This window comes from Typopeltis vanoorti, chromosome 7, assembly GCF_054136105.1.
Source record: "Typopeltis vanoorti isolate ZY-2024b chromosome 7, IOZ_Tvanoo_1.0, whole genome shotgun sequence".
In the NCBI taxonomy this organism is placed as follows: domain Eukaryota; kingdom Metazoa; phylum Arthropoda; class Arachnida; order Uropygi; family Thelyphonidae; genus Typopeltis; species Typopeltis vanoorti.
The window spans coordinates 10,455,537-10,473,018 of NC_143555.1; the positions used below are offsets into that span (position 1 = coordinate 10,455,537).

General features: G+C 36.0%; 1 protein-coding gene across 1 annotated transcript in view; it reads right to left on the reverse strand.

The window, feature by feature from the left end:
* LOC150104482 (MORN repeat-containing protein 3-like) overlaps positions 1-16,959 on the reverse strand; it is a gene marked incomplete at its 3' end in the record, with an annotated part of 64,177 nt that extends 47,218 nt beyond the window's left edge. Inside the window, exons 1-2 of the mRNA XM_090395561.1 lie at positions 16,818-16,959; positions 1,973-2,127 (exon numbers count right to left, since the gene is read on the reverse strand). Coding sequence (XP_090251687.1) covers positions 1,973-2,127; positions 16,818-16,959 — 297 coding nt within the window. The remainder of the gene's footprint in view (positions 1-1,972; positions 2,128-16,817) is intronic.
* Between the last annotated feature and the right edge of the window lie 523 nt (positions 16,960-17,482).

Sequence of the window (17,482 nt, forward strand, 5' to 3'; positions counted from 1 at the left end):
GAGCCATAATCTCAGCGGTGGTCCCACTCAGAGACAGGCAAAAATCTACCTCCAAGCAGAGCCTCTCACATCTCAGGGAAAGCAACCACTTCTGTGCAAAAGCACATCAGTGGGAGCCAGACCCAGAGGTGGTGATACTAAGGTGGAAGTAATGGAGAAGTCATATTTACCTATACGAGTTACCAAAGGGCGTCACACCCTATTATTAAAATTCTCTGGATTAGATATAAGTTTATGAAAGTTTGTTTCACTTGGCTAAGCTACTAATTATATATTTGGTTTTATCCTTTATCCAAGTGTAAGCAAACAAAGTTTGTGCCTGAAGTACTTTCAGGACTGGGGCAACTCGTGGTAAAGGTGGTATAAGTTCTCATCGCTTGCTTTGATAACCCATAATGCAAAGCACATCTCCTTGCAGACGTGTATAATGGTATACATTAAGGGAAGGGTCACTACCCAGACAGGTTTTGACCTTTATTGAGGTCTCATCAGTGGGAACCAGACCCAGATGTGGTGATAAAAGTGGAAGTAATGGAAAAGCATATTTACCTATGAGAACTTATCCCACCTTTACCATTAGTTGCCCCAGTCCTGAAAGTACTTCAGATGCAAACTTTATTTCCTTACACTTGGATAAAGGATAAAACCAAATATATAATTAGTAGCATAGCCAAGTGAAAAAAAAAACTTCCATAAACTTATCTCTAATGCAGAGAATTTTAACAATAGGGTGTGACATCCTTTGGCAACTCGTATAGGTAAATATGACTTCTCCATTACTTCCACCTGAGTATCACCACCTCTGGGTCTGGCTCCCACTGATACGACCTCAATAAAGGTCGAAACTGGTCTGGGTAGTGACCCTTCCCTTATATGCATAGCATTATACATGTCTGCAAGGAGATGTGCTTTGCATTATGAGATACTAAGAAAAATGATCAGAACGTATATCACCTTTACCATGAGTTGCCCCAGTCCTGAAAGTACTTCAGGTGCAAACTTTGTTTGCTTACACTTGGATAAAGGATAAAACATAATATATAATTAGTAGCATAGTCAAAGGGAAAAAACTTCCATACAATTCACTCTCACCATTGGAAATTTATAGATGACAAAGGAACAGTTTACATTAAATTACTATGATAACTTATGCAGAAATTAATCAGACATAATCAGAACAAAAAATGGAACAGGATGTATGATCTAACAAAAAAAAACAAAAAAAACTTATTTCTTTGGTTATTTAGCCCTTAGTCAACTATTGTTATACTCTTTTCTCATATAACTGGCTATAACCCATGAAATGATCACTATTGCAACTGGAGGAAAATTAGATAAACCTCATTCACAAATGCATCTTCTGGTGATATGATCAAATCTAAGACTCTAACTTTTGTGTGCACTCTGTTATATACTGCCTAAGATACTTACCCTTCAGGAATAAATTCATTTTCCTTATACCCAGATTCTATCTCTTCATTCCAATCAGTATTACATTACGATTATCACTCTTCTCTTCACTCATCCAACCAAATTGGATGAGTGAAAAGAATATACATTTTTTATCACCATATTCCCCAGCTTGTAGCAAGGGTACATCATCCTCTGTTATCATCACCAGCATCCCCCTTACCTTCTTGTCCTACCTATCGTCATATACCCTTCTATTTTATTTCAGTCATGATATCATCCTCATCAGCTGTTTCATTTATTCCAACTATTTTCTGGAAGATAAACTCAATCAATGCAACAATTTAATTTCTCTTATTCTGATATTCCTGGCATTTGTAAATAAGCACAGCAGTTCATTTCTTGGCCTACAACCAGTTCAACTAATGCCATTCCTATGATAATCATTTCCATACATATACTGATTACTACTTCCAGTATTTATTCCCATTATACTGTTTTACTTATTTTATTTACTTGTTTATTGAATTTAATTAAAAATTTTAAATATCAAGCAGCTTACATGTCGTTGGTCTCTCTTCCAGCCACCCACATAATTACATACATAATTTCCCTTGGAGTCAGGAGAACTAAGAGTACCATGACCACTTCTTTTATCCTTTTCCCATTCTCCACTGTATATTTCTCCTGTTGCCTGCCAAAGATATGTTCCTTTGCCTAAAATAAATGAAACAAAATATATAAACCTGTATAAACAGTATAATGGGAATAAATGAAATGATTAGGGTTAGTAATTTTTCTCATATATTTTGTAAAAGCTGGCATTTTTCTCAAGTCTTAAACACTCATAAGAAAAAATAAGGTATTATTTTTTCACATCATTGGAAAGTATATTATATTTGCAAGAAATTTATTCCTATTTATTTATTTATAAATGTATTCTTATTGATAAATTTATTCTTATTTACTCTCATTCTTAGAAGGGTTCTTTCTCCCAAAAACTCGAGTTTTTTATCCCATACAGACTAATCAGCCCTTCAGAACATACACAATTTACAGACAAAAAATAAAGTGGTGGTGGTGGGCAGTAGATGATAATAGTAGAGGTTTGGCATAGTTGGTGAATGGAGTGGTGGAGGTAGAGAGTTGTGGAGTGGGTGTCCTTCCTCGATGAGTCCTTGGACTCCTTGGAGGGGTCACGAAATAATAATAATAACAACAACAATAATAATAATTATTATTATTATCATCATCAATATTTTACCCTGGCATAACCACCAGACCACTGTTTTGTCACAATAGGATAAAATATGATCTCATGTTGGAGTATTTTCACCACTGGGAAAGGATTAAAACTAATTTTAATGCTTCCAATATTTTCTCTCAGTCACTGATACATCTTCAGGGATTACAAATAACTTTTGCAACTATCTATCTATATGTTCATTGGGCATCCACAGATGTCGTATGGTCACTCCGATGCTTGGTGATGTGCCATACCAGGCCTCACCATGTTATCCTGTTGTTTGCTTTTCTGGAGGCTTGAACTCTCTAAAGATCAGTCATTCCACACACACACACACACACACACACACACACACACACACACACACACACACACACACACACACCATCCATACATCTCATTGACAATCTACCCCTTCCTCTTTTTCCAGGAACTTTACCTTCTATTACTGTTCTGAGAAGTCCCCCTTCCCATGCTTTCAATATATCCAAAATGTTTTACCTTTCTTCTGTCAATATCCTTAAGGAGCCTTAAAGTTCTACTGATCTTTTCTAACACCCATTCATTTGTACGCCTTTTGGTATATGATATCCTCAACAGCCTTCTGTAACACCACATCTCAAAAGCAGATATCAGTTTCTTATCTGACTTCTTTAGGTTCCAAGTCTCACATCCATAAGTCTCTGTCAGAAAAACAACTGCATCCAAAATCCTCAACTCTGTTCCCATGGAGATAGATCCATCCTTCTGGATTTTAGACAAGTCTTTGACTGTTGTTCCTAACCTTCTTCTGACATCTTCACATTAATAATGGATCCCAGGTACTTAAATTTGCTGACTTTCTCAATTCTTTCTCCATTAAGGTACACTTGTTTCATAAGAGCTTCCCTGTTTGTATTTCCTTCGAGAGCCATAATCTTTGTCTTGCTAGGATTGAGTTGAAGTCCTCTGTTATTACTAATCTTGTTAACTTTGTCAAGAATTAGTCCTCATTCTTCCATGTCATTACAAAGGCGTACTGTATCATCAGCATACCTCAAATTACTGATCAATCTACCTCCTATCCTAATGCCTGTCTTGAGCTCATCCAATGCTTCACGCATGATGTCCTCCGCATATATATACTAAACAAGTGAGGAGAAAGTAAACATCCTTGTCAAACTTCTTTTCCAACTTAAAGCCAATCAGTCAATCCAACACCTGTTCTTATCGTGGCTTCTTGCTCCCTGTGCAAGTTGGATATCAACTTGATAGTGTGTTGAGGAAAACCCATTCTTTCATTACTTCCCCCAGATTCACATGCTCAACGCAGTCAAAAGCTTTACAGTAGTCTAAGAAACACATTACCAGCAGGAGTCTGAATTCTTTATAATTTTCTATGATCTGTCTAAGGCAGTGAATTTCAACCTTTTTCATAACACGGCAAACCTAGACTAATTATTAAAATTCTGCGGCACACTAAAAATATATTCTTTTAATTTTTTTGATGATCTGGCAAAAAAATAGGCATGATTTTGATTGGTTTCCACACACAAGAAGATGGAAGACCAGACACTAATAAATAAATGTGCAAATTACAACATTATTTTTTTCAATTAATTTGTTTTCATAAATCTCGCGGCACACCGGTTGAAAATCGTTGGTCTAAGGCAAAGGATCTGATCTCTGGTGCTTACCTTTCCTAAAACCTGCTTGTTCCTCTGACATGTCTGCTTCAACTTTGGCCTCTATCCTAATTAGCATGATCTTCAATAAAATTTTACTTGCATGAGATATTAAACTAATAGTTCTATAGTTCTTGCATGCCTTCATATCACCTTTCTTATGTAGTGGTATGAAAACCGACTTCCTCCAGTCTCTAGGCCATGATCCTGCCTCCCATATCCTTTGTAATCAATCTATGGCTCTTCTGATTTCTCTAACAACACACTTCTCTAACTTTTGTAACAGCACACTCAAATACAATACAATACTAATTGAAACACGTGGAAGACTCTAAAATCCTATCTAGATGGGTGCTTGTTGGTGGCCTAGGATGTAACATGGAACTCTGATAATTAATGTTTCCCAAATTTTGGGAAGTTTTATGTAAACTGTATTTATTTAAATTCAGTTGATTTCTGAGTGTCGCTGCAGATTCTAAAAACAGACTTTGTTTTTTAAATTTACTATGGCAGAGCATGGTGGTTTTTTTCCAGGAAATCCTGTGGATTGTCCAAAATATGGTCCACAAGGCCAGATTGACCATAATTGTGATTACAGATGTATGATTTGCATTCTTCTACATGGTTGCTTGTTGCAGCTAGCAACCATGTGTTTAGAAAAATATAAATCATACATCCACAATCACAACTATGGTCAATCTGGCTTTGCGGACCATGTTTTGGATACAATCCACAGGATCAACTGGAAAAAAACCACCGAGCTCCACCTGTATTGTATTGTATTTGAGTGTGTTATTATTATTATTATTATTATTATGTGACACCTCCAGGGAGTCCAAAGACTCATCGAGGGAGAGTGTGCCAACAGCATCAAATGATTCACCCCTTCCAACTACTAACCACACTCAAACTTGCTTACCTTTTTGCGAGCCATTAGTATCAGAGGCTCTACCAATCGACCAACCTTTGCTGGCAAAGTTGTTACAAAAGTTATTTGTCATCCCTGAAGATGTCTCAGTGACTGAGATGAAATATTGGAAGCATTAAAATTAGTTTTAATCCTTTCCCAGTGCTGAAAATATTTCACTAAACCTCTGAACTTGATGTCCTCATAACACTTGAGCTTCAACACAAGGATAAAATATGGATAAAAACAATTGTTATTATTATTGCTGTATTTCACTGGAAATGATATAATAAATTTAGTTTAATCTTTTACCCAAGTGTAGGCAACAAAGTTTGCGCCTGAAGTAGTTCAGGACAGGCAACTCGTAGTAAAGGTGGATCAAGTTCTCATCACTCCTTGTCTCAGGAAGCAGAAACTGGAGAGCAAAAGTAGCAGTTACCATTTCTGGCTTCCATTAAGTAGGGTGGTAAGTATCAGGTGATTAAAAGTCATTTCCAGTGATGTTGGAAGTATATTTTCCACTTGGTTAGACTATAATAAATTTAGTTTAATCCTTTACCCAAGTGTAGGCAAACAAAGTTTGCGCCTGAAGTAGTTCAGGACTATGGCAACTCGTAGTAAAGGTGGACCAAGCTCTCATCACTCCGAGTGATGACAGCTTGGTCCACCTTTACTATGAGTTGCTTCAGTATCTATAACCAAGGTAAACACTCTGCCTCCAATTGGGGAGAGTGACCATGCGGCCTTGTTCTCGGAAGTTGCCAAACATGTGGAGTTCTCTGTCGAGAAGGGGTTTATATTCAACTATAAGGCTAGTGATTATGAGAGAATCAGGAGTCATCTTGGAACAGTGCCATGGCTTTAGAAGCTACAAGGAAAGAATGTCAGTAGTGCATAGCAAGTGGTAAGAGATCGCTAGAGAATAGCAGTGTCACACTGCATACCCGAGGTCAGGAAGATAAACCAAGTTGGAATTAAGTGGATGAATAGGGATATAAAGCAAGAGCTGCAACAAAAGAAAACATTGTGGTGGAAATATATTGAAAAAAGTAATCAGCATACTCATGTACAAGCAAGGATGACTAGTATGGTAAGGAAGGCCAAATAGCCAAACAGACCAAAGCAAATCCAAAAGACTCTTTTTGTTATGTAGCAAGTAAGAGGGGAGAAAAATGACTATGGTAGAATGACTTTAAACAATGCTCATGGTAGGAAGGTGACCGAACCAAAAGATGATGCAAAACTAGAGAAAGCAATAGTCAATAAAGGTCATGTAGTTGCTAAGTGATCATGTTGCAAAGGTATATCATCTAGGTGGTGATTTTACAGTTGCAGATGTTACAGAGATGCATATCACTATTGAGGTTGGTGAACAGGAGGTGTTCAGCATATTAAAAAATATGAATGTGAACACTGCAGTGAAACTGGGAGGCATATCAGTCCATGTACTACATGAATGTGCAAGAGAATTGGCATTTCCCCTGAAGAAGTTCTTCAATCTGTCTCAGTTCTGGAAGGGTTCCAAGGGAGTGGAAAGGGAGTAAGACAGTACCACAGCATAAAGGTGGCTCCAAGACACAGGTAGCAAATAGCAAACTATAGAATAATTAATATATCAGGAGTGATTGTTAAAGTATTGAAAAGTTGATGAAAGGTAAAATACAACAGTGGGTGGATAGGAATGTGATACTCTATAGTGGATAACATGGTTTTATAAATGGTAGGTCCTGTCTTAGTAACTTATTCATATTTTATAATTAAGTGGCAGCAGAATTGGATAAAGGTAATGGCTACACCATGATACTGCTCAACTTTACCAAGGCATCTAATAGAATACAACATGGAAAATTATTACAAAAATGGAGCAAATGTAAATGGATATGAAGCAAATAGCATGGATAAGTGGTGACTGACAGACACTAGAGAGTAGTATATGGTGGAGTGGACTCTAGGAGAATGATGTCAGTAGTGGAGTACCTCAGGGTTCAGTACTAGGGCCACTACTATTTAATTTGTATATCAATGACATAGGGAAAGATTTAAGAGGGGATATTCAATTGTTTACTGATGATTCAAAACTAGAGAGAGCAATAGGCAATAAAGGTGATGTAGATATCCTGCAGGATGATTTAAATAAATTGGCATCATGAGCAAAGGATAATGATTGTCAATTTAATGTTGCAAAATGTAAGATTATGTACTTCGAGTTGTAAAGGTTGATGAACTATCAATATGATGTATCATATTGAATAGTATTGGATTGCAGGAAATTGATGAGACTAGGGACTTGGGGATAATGGCAGACAAAGAGTTGAAGTTCAGAGGGTATATAAGCTAGATAGATGGGTAAATGAATGGGGGTGTCAGTTTAATGCAGCAAAATGTAAGGTCTTGAGGTTTGGGAAACATCGATGGGATGCTGCATACTCTATGGGAGGAGTTATACTGGAGGAAGTAGGGGAGACAAGAGATCTGGGGTTGATGATTGATAGAAACCTGAAGTTTAGGGGACATATTGCAAAGGTGGTGAAGGTAACACAGAGGATTGCTGCTATTATGAGAAGGACACTGACCTGCAGAGATAAGAGGGTTATCATTCCATTGTATAAGTCTCTGATCAGACCACACTTGGTCTATTGTTCTCAGATTTGGTCCCCAGGATTTGAAGGGGATAAATTAACTGTGGAAAGGATACAAAGACGGATGACAAAGATGGTTTCAGGACTGTACAAGGATAGTTATGAGGATCGGCTGAGAGAATGTGGACTGCAGAGTTTGGTGGATAGAAGAAGGAGAGGTGATATGATTGAGACTTTTAAACTGTTGAGAGGTGGTTACAGGGTTGACACTGGGGAGTTCTTTCGCTTGGTTGATCAGCAGGAAGGAGTGATGACAAGAGGCCATCCATGGAAGTTACGAAAGGAAGCTGTGAGCAAGAGGGTGAGGAGTGGTTTCTTTGTGTGGAGGGTGGTTGAGCCGTGGAATGCATTGCCTGATGGAGTGGTGGGAGCGAGAACGGTCAGTGAGTTTAAAGAGTGGTATGATAGACTTTGTGTTTCTCAGGGGGGGACCTCCCCTCAGTGAGTCTTGACAGACTTTATGTCTTAGGAAGGACCTCCCTCGATGAGTCTTTTGACTCCTTGGAGGCCTGAATAATAATAATAATAATAATAATAATAATAATAATAATAATAATAATAATAATATTGCAAAGGTTGGTAAAATAGCTGAATGAATAACTTGGATTGGATAACACACTAACAAGTAAAGATAAGGAAGTTATTATCCCCTTTTTATAAGGCTATGATTTGCCCACATCTTGACTACTGCGCTTAGATTTGGTCACCTGGGTTTCTTGGGGCCTACAAGGTGGTCGAGAGGATTCAGAGACAAGTGACTAAGATGGTGGCAGGTCTAGAAGTTGTGTAAGAGATTTTTTGCATGAAGAGTGGTGAATGAGTGGAATGAATTGGTTGTGAGTTCCTAGATGGTGAATCGATTCAAGGAGAGGTATGATAGTATTAGTGTGTATAATGGTTAATTTAGGTCTCCCATGATGAGTTTCTGGACTCCACTGAGATGCCATAAAATAACAATTATAATAATAATAATAAGAAGAAGACAACACATTTAAGCAAGAAATGGTATATTCCCTGCTCCAGGAAAGGATACAGCAGTAAAGCAGTTCCACAGGCAGGCTGCTAGATAGCAGTAATATAACGGCGGTACATCAGGCCCTTCGATTGGAAAAGGCTCGAGTTCGATTCCTGTCATGATGGGAGGAATCTTTATATGGACTTTTTCAATTGAAGGTGAGTTAGCCGATCTCATATGGAGGTAGCAGGGTTTTTTTCTCCCGGAAACTCGGGTTTTTCATCCCACATACCGACAAATCGGCCCATTAGAACACATGTAATTTACAGACAAAAAATACTTGTTGTGGTGGTGGTGGTGGTGGGCAGTAGATGGCGCTGATGTAGTTGATTGGTAGTAGAGGTTCAGTAGTGGTGGATACAGTAGGTGTCCTCCCGTGATGAGTCTTCGGACTCCTTGGAGGTGTCACGAATAATAATAATAATAATAATAATAATAATAATAATAACATCAATAATAACAGTGACAGTGCAGATAATAAAATATATCCTATAAATTCTATGAAACTAAATGTGTTTTCAGTGACTTCAAGAACTATGCCAGCAGTAGCAGCTAAGCTACTGGTAAGACTTCCCTATTTGGGAGAGGTCAAGAAGTAGGTGCCAGAATGAGAGAGAGAGAGAGAGACCCTGGTCCTCTAGTTTGAGTTTTACATAAGGCTGGTTACTGGTTACTGATCTGGTAAAAATCTTTGTAACATAGCAGTTTCAAATGAATAATTCATCACACAAAAATACTGTATTACACCTAATAAAATATATGAGTATAATGTGATAGAATTTATAAGGGCACATAATAAAATGCACAAGGACAATGCCATAGAATATATGAGGAGACATGATAAAATACATAAGAATATGTGATAGAAATCAGAACATAAATAGAGGTAACAAACAATTGATACTGTTATATTGCTCTTCATATCACTCAAAATATGAACTTATTATTTCATGGTTTATCATTGTTTGTTGATAAATAAAGAATATATGGAACACAGAAAATTGTTCAGAAATATGGACTTTTTTTCATTGAAATATAATCGATCCACTACTAATGTACTAAAAAACATCAGTATATATATCAACAATGCTAATAACATGTATATTCAATGTATACATTGATTATACATTGAAATGTAGATTGAATATACATTGAAATGCTATGTCAATAATTAATACTGAAGTGATTATGACCATTCTTGTATTTGAAGCAAATTTTCAGCCAGAAGTGCACATTTTTTTTTTTTTTTAACTCTGATGCATTACATACAAACTCTAGTTTTGTATGTAATGTTATATCTAGTTTTAACAGCTCAGGAATTTAAATTACAAACAACACACTTCTTCTGGAGACCAGAGATAAGGATTCTGAGGAAAATTAAGGAAGGAAAGTAAATGGTTTCAGTAGCATCAATGGTAGAACCATATTAAGAATGAAAATATTAGAAAGGAACTTGACATCATTAGCATTTAAGAAATATTACCAATGCTAATCTAAGGTGGTATGGAAACTTATACAAAAGGAGAGAGAAAAGGTTAGTAAAGAAAAAAAAAGTGTCTAAGATAGTAATATATATTTTCTTATATAACGAAACCTGTGGTGAGTTCATCACTACAAGAAACACATGTATTAACCACAGTGAAAATTATTTAATTGTAAATATTTCATCCCAAGTATCTTAGGACATCATCAGTACAGTAGTTTAAACAATAATAGAAATAACATACGGTTAGGGCGCATGATTATAATAGAATCTCAATAAGCGTGCGTAACGTGTTACAGAAGTAAAAAAATAAAAAATAAATAAATAAATAAAATTTTAAAAAAATTAATTACTTAACACAATTTTGTATGACAATTTCCCATGCTTTAGGAATAGTAAGAACGTCGTTGCAGTTTAAATTTGGCCTGTGTAGTAGGACTTCAGCACTTTCTTTATATAAACGTTCATGTTTATATAAAGATCTATGTAAAAGTTTAGACTTTTCCTAATGGATCCTATGAATTGGATTTTCAACTCCGTGTTGAGAGAAAGCCCAGATTTCTGTGGTTTAAAAAGACAGAATGTGGTCTTGATGTTCCGAGATGTGTTTCTGAACAGACCTACCTGTCTGTCCAAAGTAAGACAATTTGCAGGAGCATGGAATCTCATAAACACTAGGCAACATCAGAGGTGAGAGTTTGTCCTTAGGAGAAGGTAACAAGTTGTAAATTTGGTTGATAGGTTTGTAAGTAGTGGCAAAATTGTATTTCTTCATAATTTTAGAAAGACGTTTGGAGATGCCTTTGATGCAAGGTATGGGAATCCTATGGACTTCTTCTTGTCTGCGTTGATGTGTGGGACGGTGACTGATGATTTTTTGAGTTGTTTTAGGATTATATCCATTTAGGATGTATTATGCTGTATTTTTGATTACTTCTAGTTCTTGGTTTAGACATTCTTCAGAGGAGCAGAATTTGTGTGCTCTGGAAACTAGTGATTTAATAATGCCAGATTTCTGAGATGGATGATGAGTGGAAGAATTGTGAATGTAGCGACCAGAAAATGTAGGCTTGTGAAAGATAGAAGTGGCGATGGAACTATCTTCTTTTCTTTTAATGTGTAAATCCAGAAAGGAGATACCCTGTGGAGATTCTTTTTCTAACGTAAAGTTGATACGAGGGTGAAGAAGGTTAATTTTATCTAGAAACAGTTGTAATTCCTGTTCGGAATGATCCCAGACTGCAAATACGTCATTGACATATCTTAACCAAATTTTTGGTTTGGGTTCAAAAGTGAATATTTTTTTTTCAAGGTGTTCTAGAAACAAGTTTGCTAGGTTTGGTGATAAAGGAGATCCCATTGCTGTTCCTTCTTCTTGCTTATAAATTTGACCTTTCCGAAGTAACTTGATGTAATAATAAATTTGAATAATTCAACTATATCAGACGGAAATTTTTGAGTTAGTAATTCTATTGTTTCTTTATGAGGAATGTTCGTGAAGAGGAAGACAATGTCGAAGCTGATTAACAAGTCAGTTTTTGATAGTTGAATGTCTTTTATTTTTGCGTAAAACTCTGTAGAATTTTTGATTAAAGAGATTGAGTGGCCCTATGTGAGGACAGAGAAGATTAGATAAGAATCTTGATAACTTGTAAGTTGGACTGCTAAAATAGTCTACAACGGGTCTGAGTGGAACATTAGTTTTTGTGTAGCTTAGGTAAGCCATAAATTCTTGGAGATCTGGCATGGTATGTCTTAAGTTTTTTAATTGTCTCTTCATCTAAGGAGGAGGTTTCATCAAGTAGCTTATTTAATTTTCTGAGTTGACGTTTTGTAGGTAATCCAGTTTGGCGTACGTATTACGATCTCGAAGAAGTAAATTCATTTTTCGGTCATATGAACTGGTATCAAGAACCACGGTGGTATTTCCTTTATCAGCTCTGGTAATGATTATATTTTTATTACATTTTAAGGATATAATAGCTTTCAATTCTGATGGTAGGATATTTAATTCAGAAGGATTGGCATTGTAGATTACTTTAGCTACCTCAAATCAAAGTCTGTTGGCTCCAGTACTGGAGAGCTGGCCGGTGTTTCTCTCTATATTATGTATGAATAATATAGAGAGAAATCTCTAAACCAAGAACTAGAAGTAATCAAAAATACAGCCATCCTAAATGGATATAATCCTAAAACAACTCAAAAAATCATTAGTCACCTTCCCACATACATCAACCCAAACAAGAAGTCCATAGGATTCCCATACCTTACGTCAAAGGCATCTCCAAACGTCTTTCTAAAATTATGAAGAAATACAATTTTGCCACTACTTACAAACCTCTCAACCAAATTTACAACTTGTTACCTTCTCCTAAGGAAAAACTCTCACCTCTGATGTTGCCTGGCGTTTATGAGATTCCATGCTCCTGCAAATTGTCTTACTTTGGACAGACAGGTAGGTCTGTTCAGAAACGCATCTCGGAACATCAAGACCACATTCATCTTTTTAAACCGCAGAAATCTGGTCTCTCTTAACACAGAATTGAAAATCCAAGTCATAGGATCCATTGGGAAAAGTCTAAACTTTTACATAGATCTTTATATAAACATGAACGTTAAAGAAAGTGCTGAAGCCCTACTACACAGGCCAAATTTAAACCGCAAAGACATCCTTACTATTCCTAAAGTATGGGAAATTGTCAAACAAAATTGTATAAAGTAATTAATTTTTTTTTTTTTATAAACTTATGTAACACGTTATGCACACTTATTGAGATTCTATTATAATCATGTGCCCTAACCGTATGGTATTCCTATTATTGTTTAAACTACTGCACTGATGATGTCCTAAGATACTTGGGATGAAATATTTACAATTAAATAATTTTCACTGTGGTTAATACGTGTGTTTCTTGTAGTAATATATATTACTATTTTATATATATATATATATATATATATATATATATATATATATATATATATATATATATATATATATATATATATATATTGAACTCATTTTGCAGGATAATACTCATCATTGGAGGAGACTGGAATGCAAAGATTGGCAAAAATAACACAGGATGGGAAAAGGTTATGGAAAAATTTGGATGTGGAGAAAGAAATGAACGTGGAGAGATGCTTCTGGAATTTGCCACTGATAACAACCTGATGATTTGCAATACCAAATTCCAACAAAAAGACTGTCGTAAATGGACATGCCACTCCTTCAATGGCAAACACAGGAATATGATCAACCTGATATTAATAGACCAGAAATGGAGAACCTCGGTTCAACAGTGCAGATCATTCCAAGGAGCTGATATTGATTCGGACCACAGCTTAGTGAATGCGAATATAAGACTAAAACTGAAACAGAAGTACAAAGGAAAGTTCCAGAAAGCTAGAGACATCTCAAAACTAAATGAAGACAGGCTAAGAACAGCATATCAGAACATACTGGAAACTAAGCTTAAGACCCCAAGTGAAAAACAAAATATAAATACAAGAACAGAACAACTGACTACAGAGCAGTAGAGGAAGTAATTCCTGAAAGAGAAAAGATCAACAAGAAATGGATAACTCAGGAAACCCTAAAATTGGTACAAGAGAAAAGAGAACTGAAACTTAAAAGGGATAATTCAGAGGCAGCAGATAAGTTATACCATCAAAAATGCAATGAAGTACGGAAAGCAGCAAGATCTGATAAAGCCAAATGGTTGGAGGACCAGTGCAAAGACATTGAACAGTATTATGGAGAACACAAAATTAGAGAGGTCTACAAACTTATAAGAAATGTCAATAGGAAGTGGCAAACAAGATCAGTAGCAGTCAAAGATGGTAAAGTATTGATGGACAAGACCGAAATCATACACAGATGGACAAGATATTGCAGTGAACTATATAAAAATCAACTAAATAATACTGCAACAGAAGTAATCAAAGAACTAAAAGCAATCTCTCCACCAGCAGAGATCTTTTGAAAATAACATCTTGGAAGAGGTGAATAAGGCTATAAATCTCAAGAACAACAAAAGTCCTGGAGATGACAACATAATAGGTGAGATGCTAAAATATGGGAGAGAATCAGTTGTAAAAGAAATGCATAAGTTATATAATGAAATATGGAGATCAGGGTATGCCCCCGAAGAGTGGAATAAATCAGTCTTGGTTATTCTTCATAAGAAAGGCAGTGCTTCAGAATGCATCAATTACAGAACTATTGCATTAATGAGTCATCTTGGCAAAGTGCTGATGAAAATACTAACAGAATGCCCAAAGGGTCAAATGGAGGCACATCTTCCTGATGAGCAAGCTGGATTTCAAAAAGATCAAAGTACAGTGCAACAAATACTCACACTAAGACTAATAGAAGAGAAAGCTTGAAGAAAAAACAAAAAGGTATACTGCTGTTTCGTGGACTCAAAAAGCATTTGATAATGTTGAGCAAAATATAATATGGGCTATCTTGGAATCCTATGGTGTGGACAATAAATTGATCTGCTTGCTGAAAGATATAAACAGCCAAGCACAAGCAAAAATCAGGATAACAAGTGAGACTGGAGATTGGTTTGCCACTAGTCAAGGCACAAGACAAGGGGACCCAATATCACCAATCATCTTCATCACACATCTGGGAAGAACACTAGATAAGATTAAAGAAGAAGGTGGAGGCATTTCAATAAATGGCATGAGAATAAACTACCTCTGCTTTGCAGATGACATTGTCCTGATTGCAGAAGATGCAGCAAGGCTGAAAAGGACACTGCAAACACTATACACAGAAGGAAAAATATATGGACTAAATGTCAACTTTGAAAAAACTAAAACAATTATATTTGGACAACAGGAGTTACTGAACAGAGTTACCATAGACAGATTGCAACTGGAAAATGTGGAACACTTCACATATCTTGGATGCCACATGATGCATGGCTTGGACTCAAAAAAAGAGAGAAAAATTAGAATAGCCAGAGCAACAACTATTGCTCTGGCTATTCTTTTAAAGGCCATGGACAAAATATGGAAGAGCAGAGCTATAAAGATGCAAACTAAACTGCGCATTGTAGAAACCTGTATCTTCAGCAGCATGCTCTATAGATGTGAGGCTTTGGGTACTCCTGAGAGAATCTGAAAGGAGGATATTAGCATTTGAGAGGAAGTGCTATAGAAAGATTTTGAGAATAAGCTGGATCCAGAAAGTGAACAATGAGGAAATCTACAGATGAATAAAACCTGATCCAGAAAATAATCAAAAGGAAACTATGTCTCTTTGGCCATATATGTATGGCCAAAGAGATATAATTTGATGAAAGAAAAATAAAAATTCCGCTGTTTGGGATGATTGAAGGAAAGAACAAAAAAGGAAGACCAAACACAGAATGGGGCGATGATATTGTCAAATGGTGCAGAAACTCTATACACAAACTGAGTCATCTTGCACAAAATAGAAGGCAATGGAAGAATCATATCAAGATGGCATCAGACACCTATGGGCATTGGACCCATGGTTGTTATTGTTGTTGTTGTGGATGATGATGATGATTTAGCAGTGCATTAGAAGATCAAAATGTAATGGCTGATAGTACTGGACACCACACAAACAGCAGATTAATTTAGAAGTGTTGAGAAGAAGCTAGTAATAATGAAAATTTAATTGTGTTGAACCATCATAATGTATTGTATATCCCTTTTGGTGTACATACAACAAATGAGAAGAATGCATCATAAATTATCATACACTTTTAACAGATATAACTGTTTCATTCATTATCTCCCTCGGTTCTTTCCCTCTCCCCCAGCTATATTATATTGAATTAATATAATAATTAAGAATAAATTCAATATAAATTATATTGGATAAAAAATTATCTGCAATCGAAATAATTCTCTACAATATGAATTAATAATTATGTACAGTCTAAATAATTATCTATGATGCAGATTGTGGTTATTGACAATGTTTAAATGGAGGATTGGGCAGTAGATTATGTGATGTCGAGTACTCCTCCCCTTCATGTAGTGAGTCTCTGGTCATCTTTCCATGCAATTAGTCTATGGCCATCTTTTAGGTGTTACACAATAATAAGAATAATTATTATTACATTTAGCTATAAATTCGATAGCAGGCACAATTTATCAGTTTTATGACATGTATACTTCTTATATTGGTAACTTCTGTACCGTATGACAGAGGGATCATAAAAATACCACAACTACAGTATGGTAGTTGTGGTATTCCATTTCACCTATGTAAAGAGCTATGGTATAGCATGTTTCAGAGGTTCAACGATGTTTCAATGTGTATGCGCAACCACTCGCATCTTTAATAGTTTGACTTCACTCGTAAGCTACATCCGACCCTGCACAGCTATAGCTACATAATGTAAAATGTGAACACCAGTAATCAATAAAATGATTATATCTGCATGAAGATAGTGTAATGTTTACCGTGTTTCTTATCATTATTCCATTCCCCCATATAACTGTCACCATTGACAGCAAATATTCTGTGCCTGAAACCATTCCTTAGCGCCAGTTTCTCCCATTCCTTCCATGATGGTGGTTTCGGCCGCGATTTCAAAAACGGCATGACTATTAAACTGACAGTAAATAAAAACTGAAATTCCTGTTGCCAGTTTACTAGTTGCTAATGGAAAAAACAAAAGGTGGAGTAATTTTCTTTTCCATAGTTCACATTTAGAAAAAAACAACTCAAAGATCAGTAAACATGAGTTGCCATAGAAACGATTACCGACTGATGTGCCCTCTCTGAGATTAAAACAAATTATTATTATTATTATTATTATTCCAGGGTTCCAACAACATAGATCATGCCGCCAAACAAAAAGAGGGGGTGGAATATTAATATTTATCGAACATAAATTAATAGCAAAAGAAACTGCATATCAGTTTGAGCATGCTAAAACCCTTTGCCTCGAAATCACTAATGCCACCAACATCCCATAATACTAAATGCTATTTACAGGCCACCAAACTTAAACATGATAAAATTCTTGAACAAACTCAATTGCTTGCTTTCACGCCAAGAAATATGTTCAACCAAATACCTAATGATAATTGGCGACATAAACATAAATATTGCAAACGAAAAC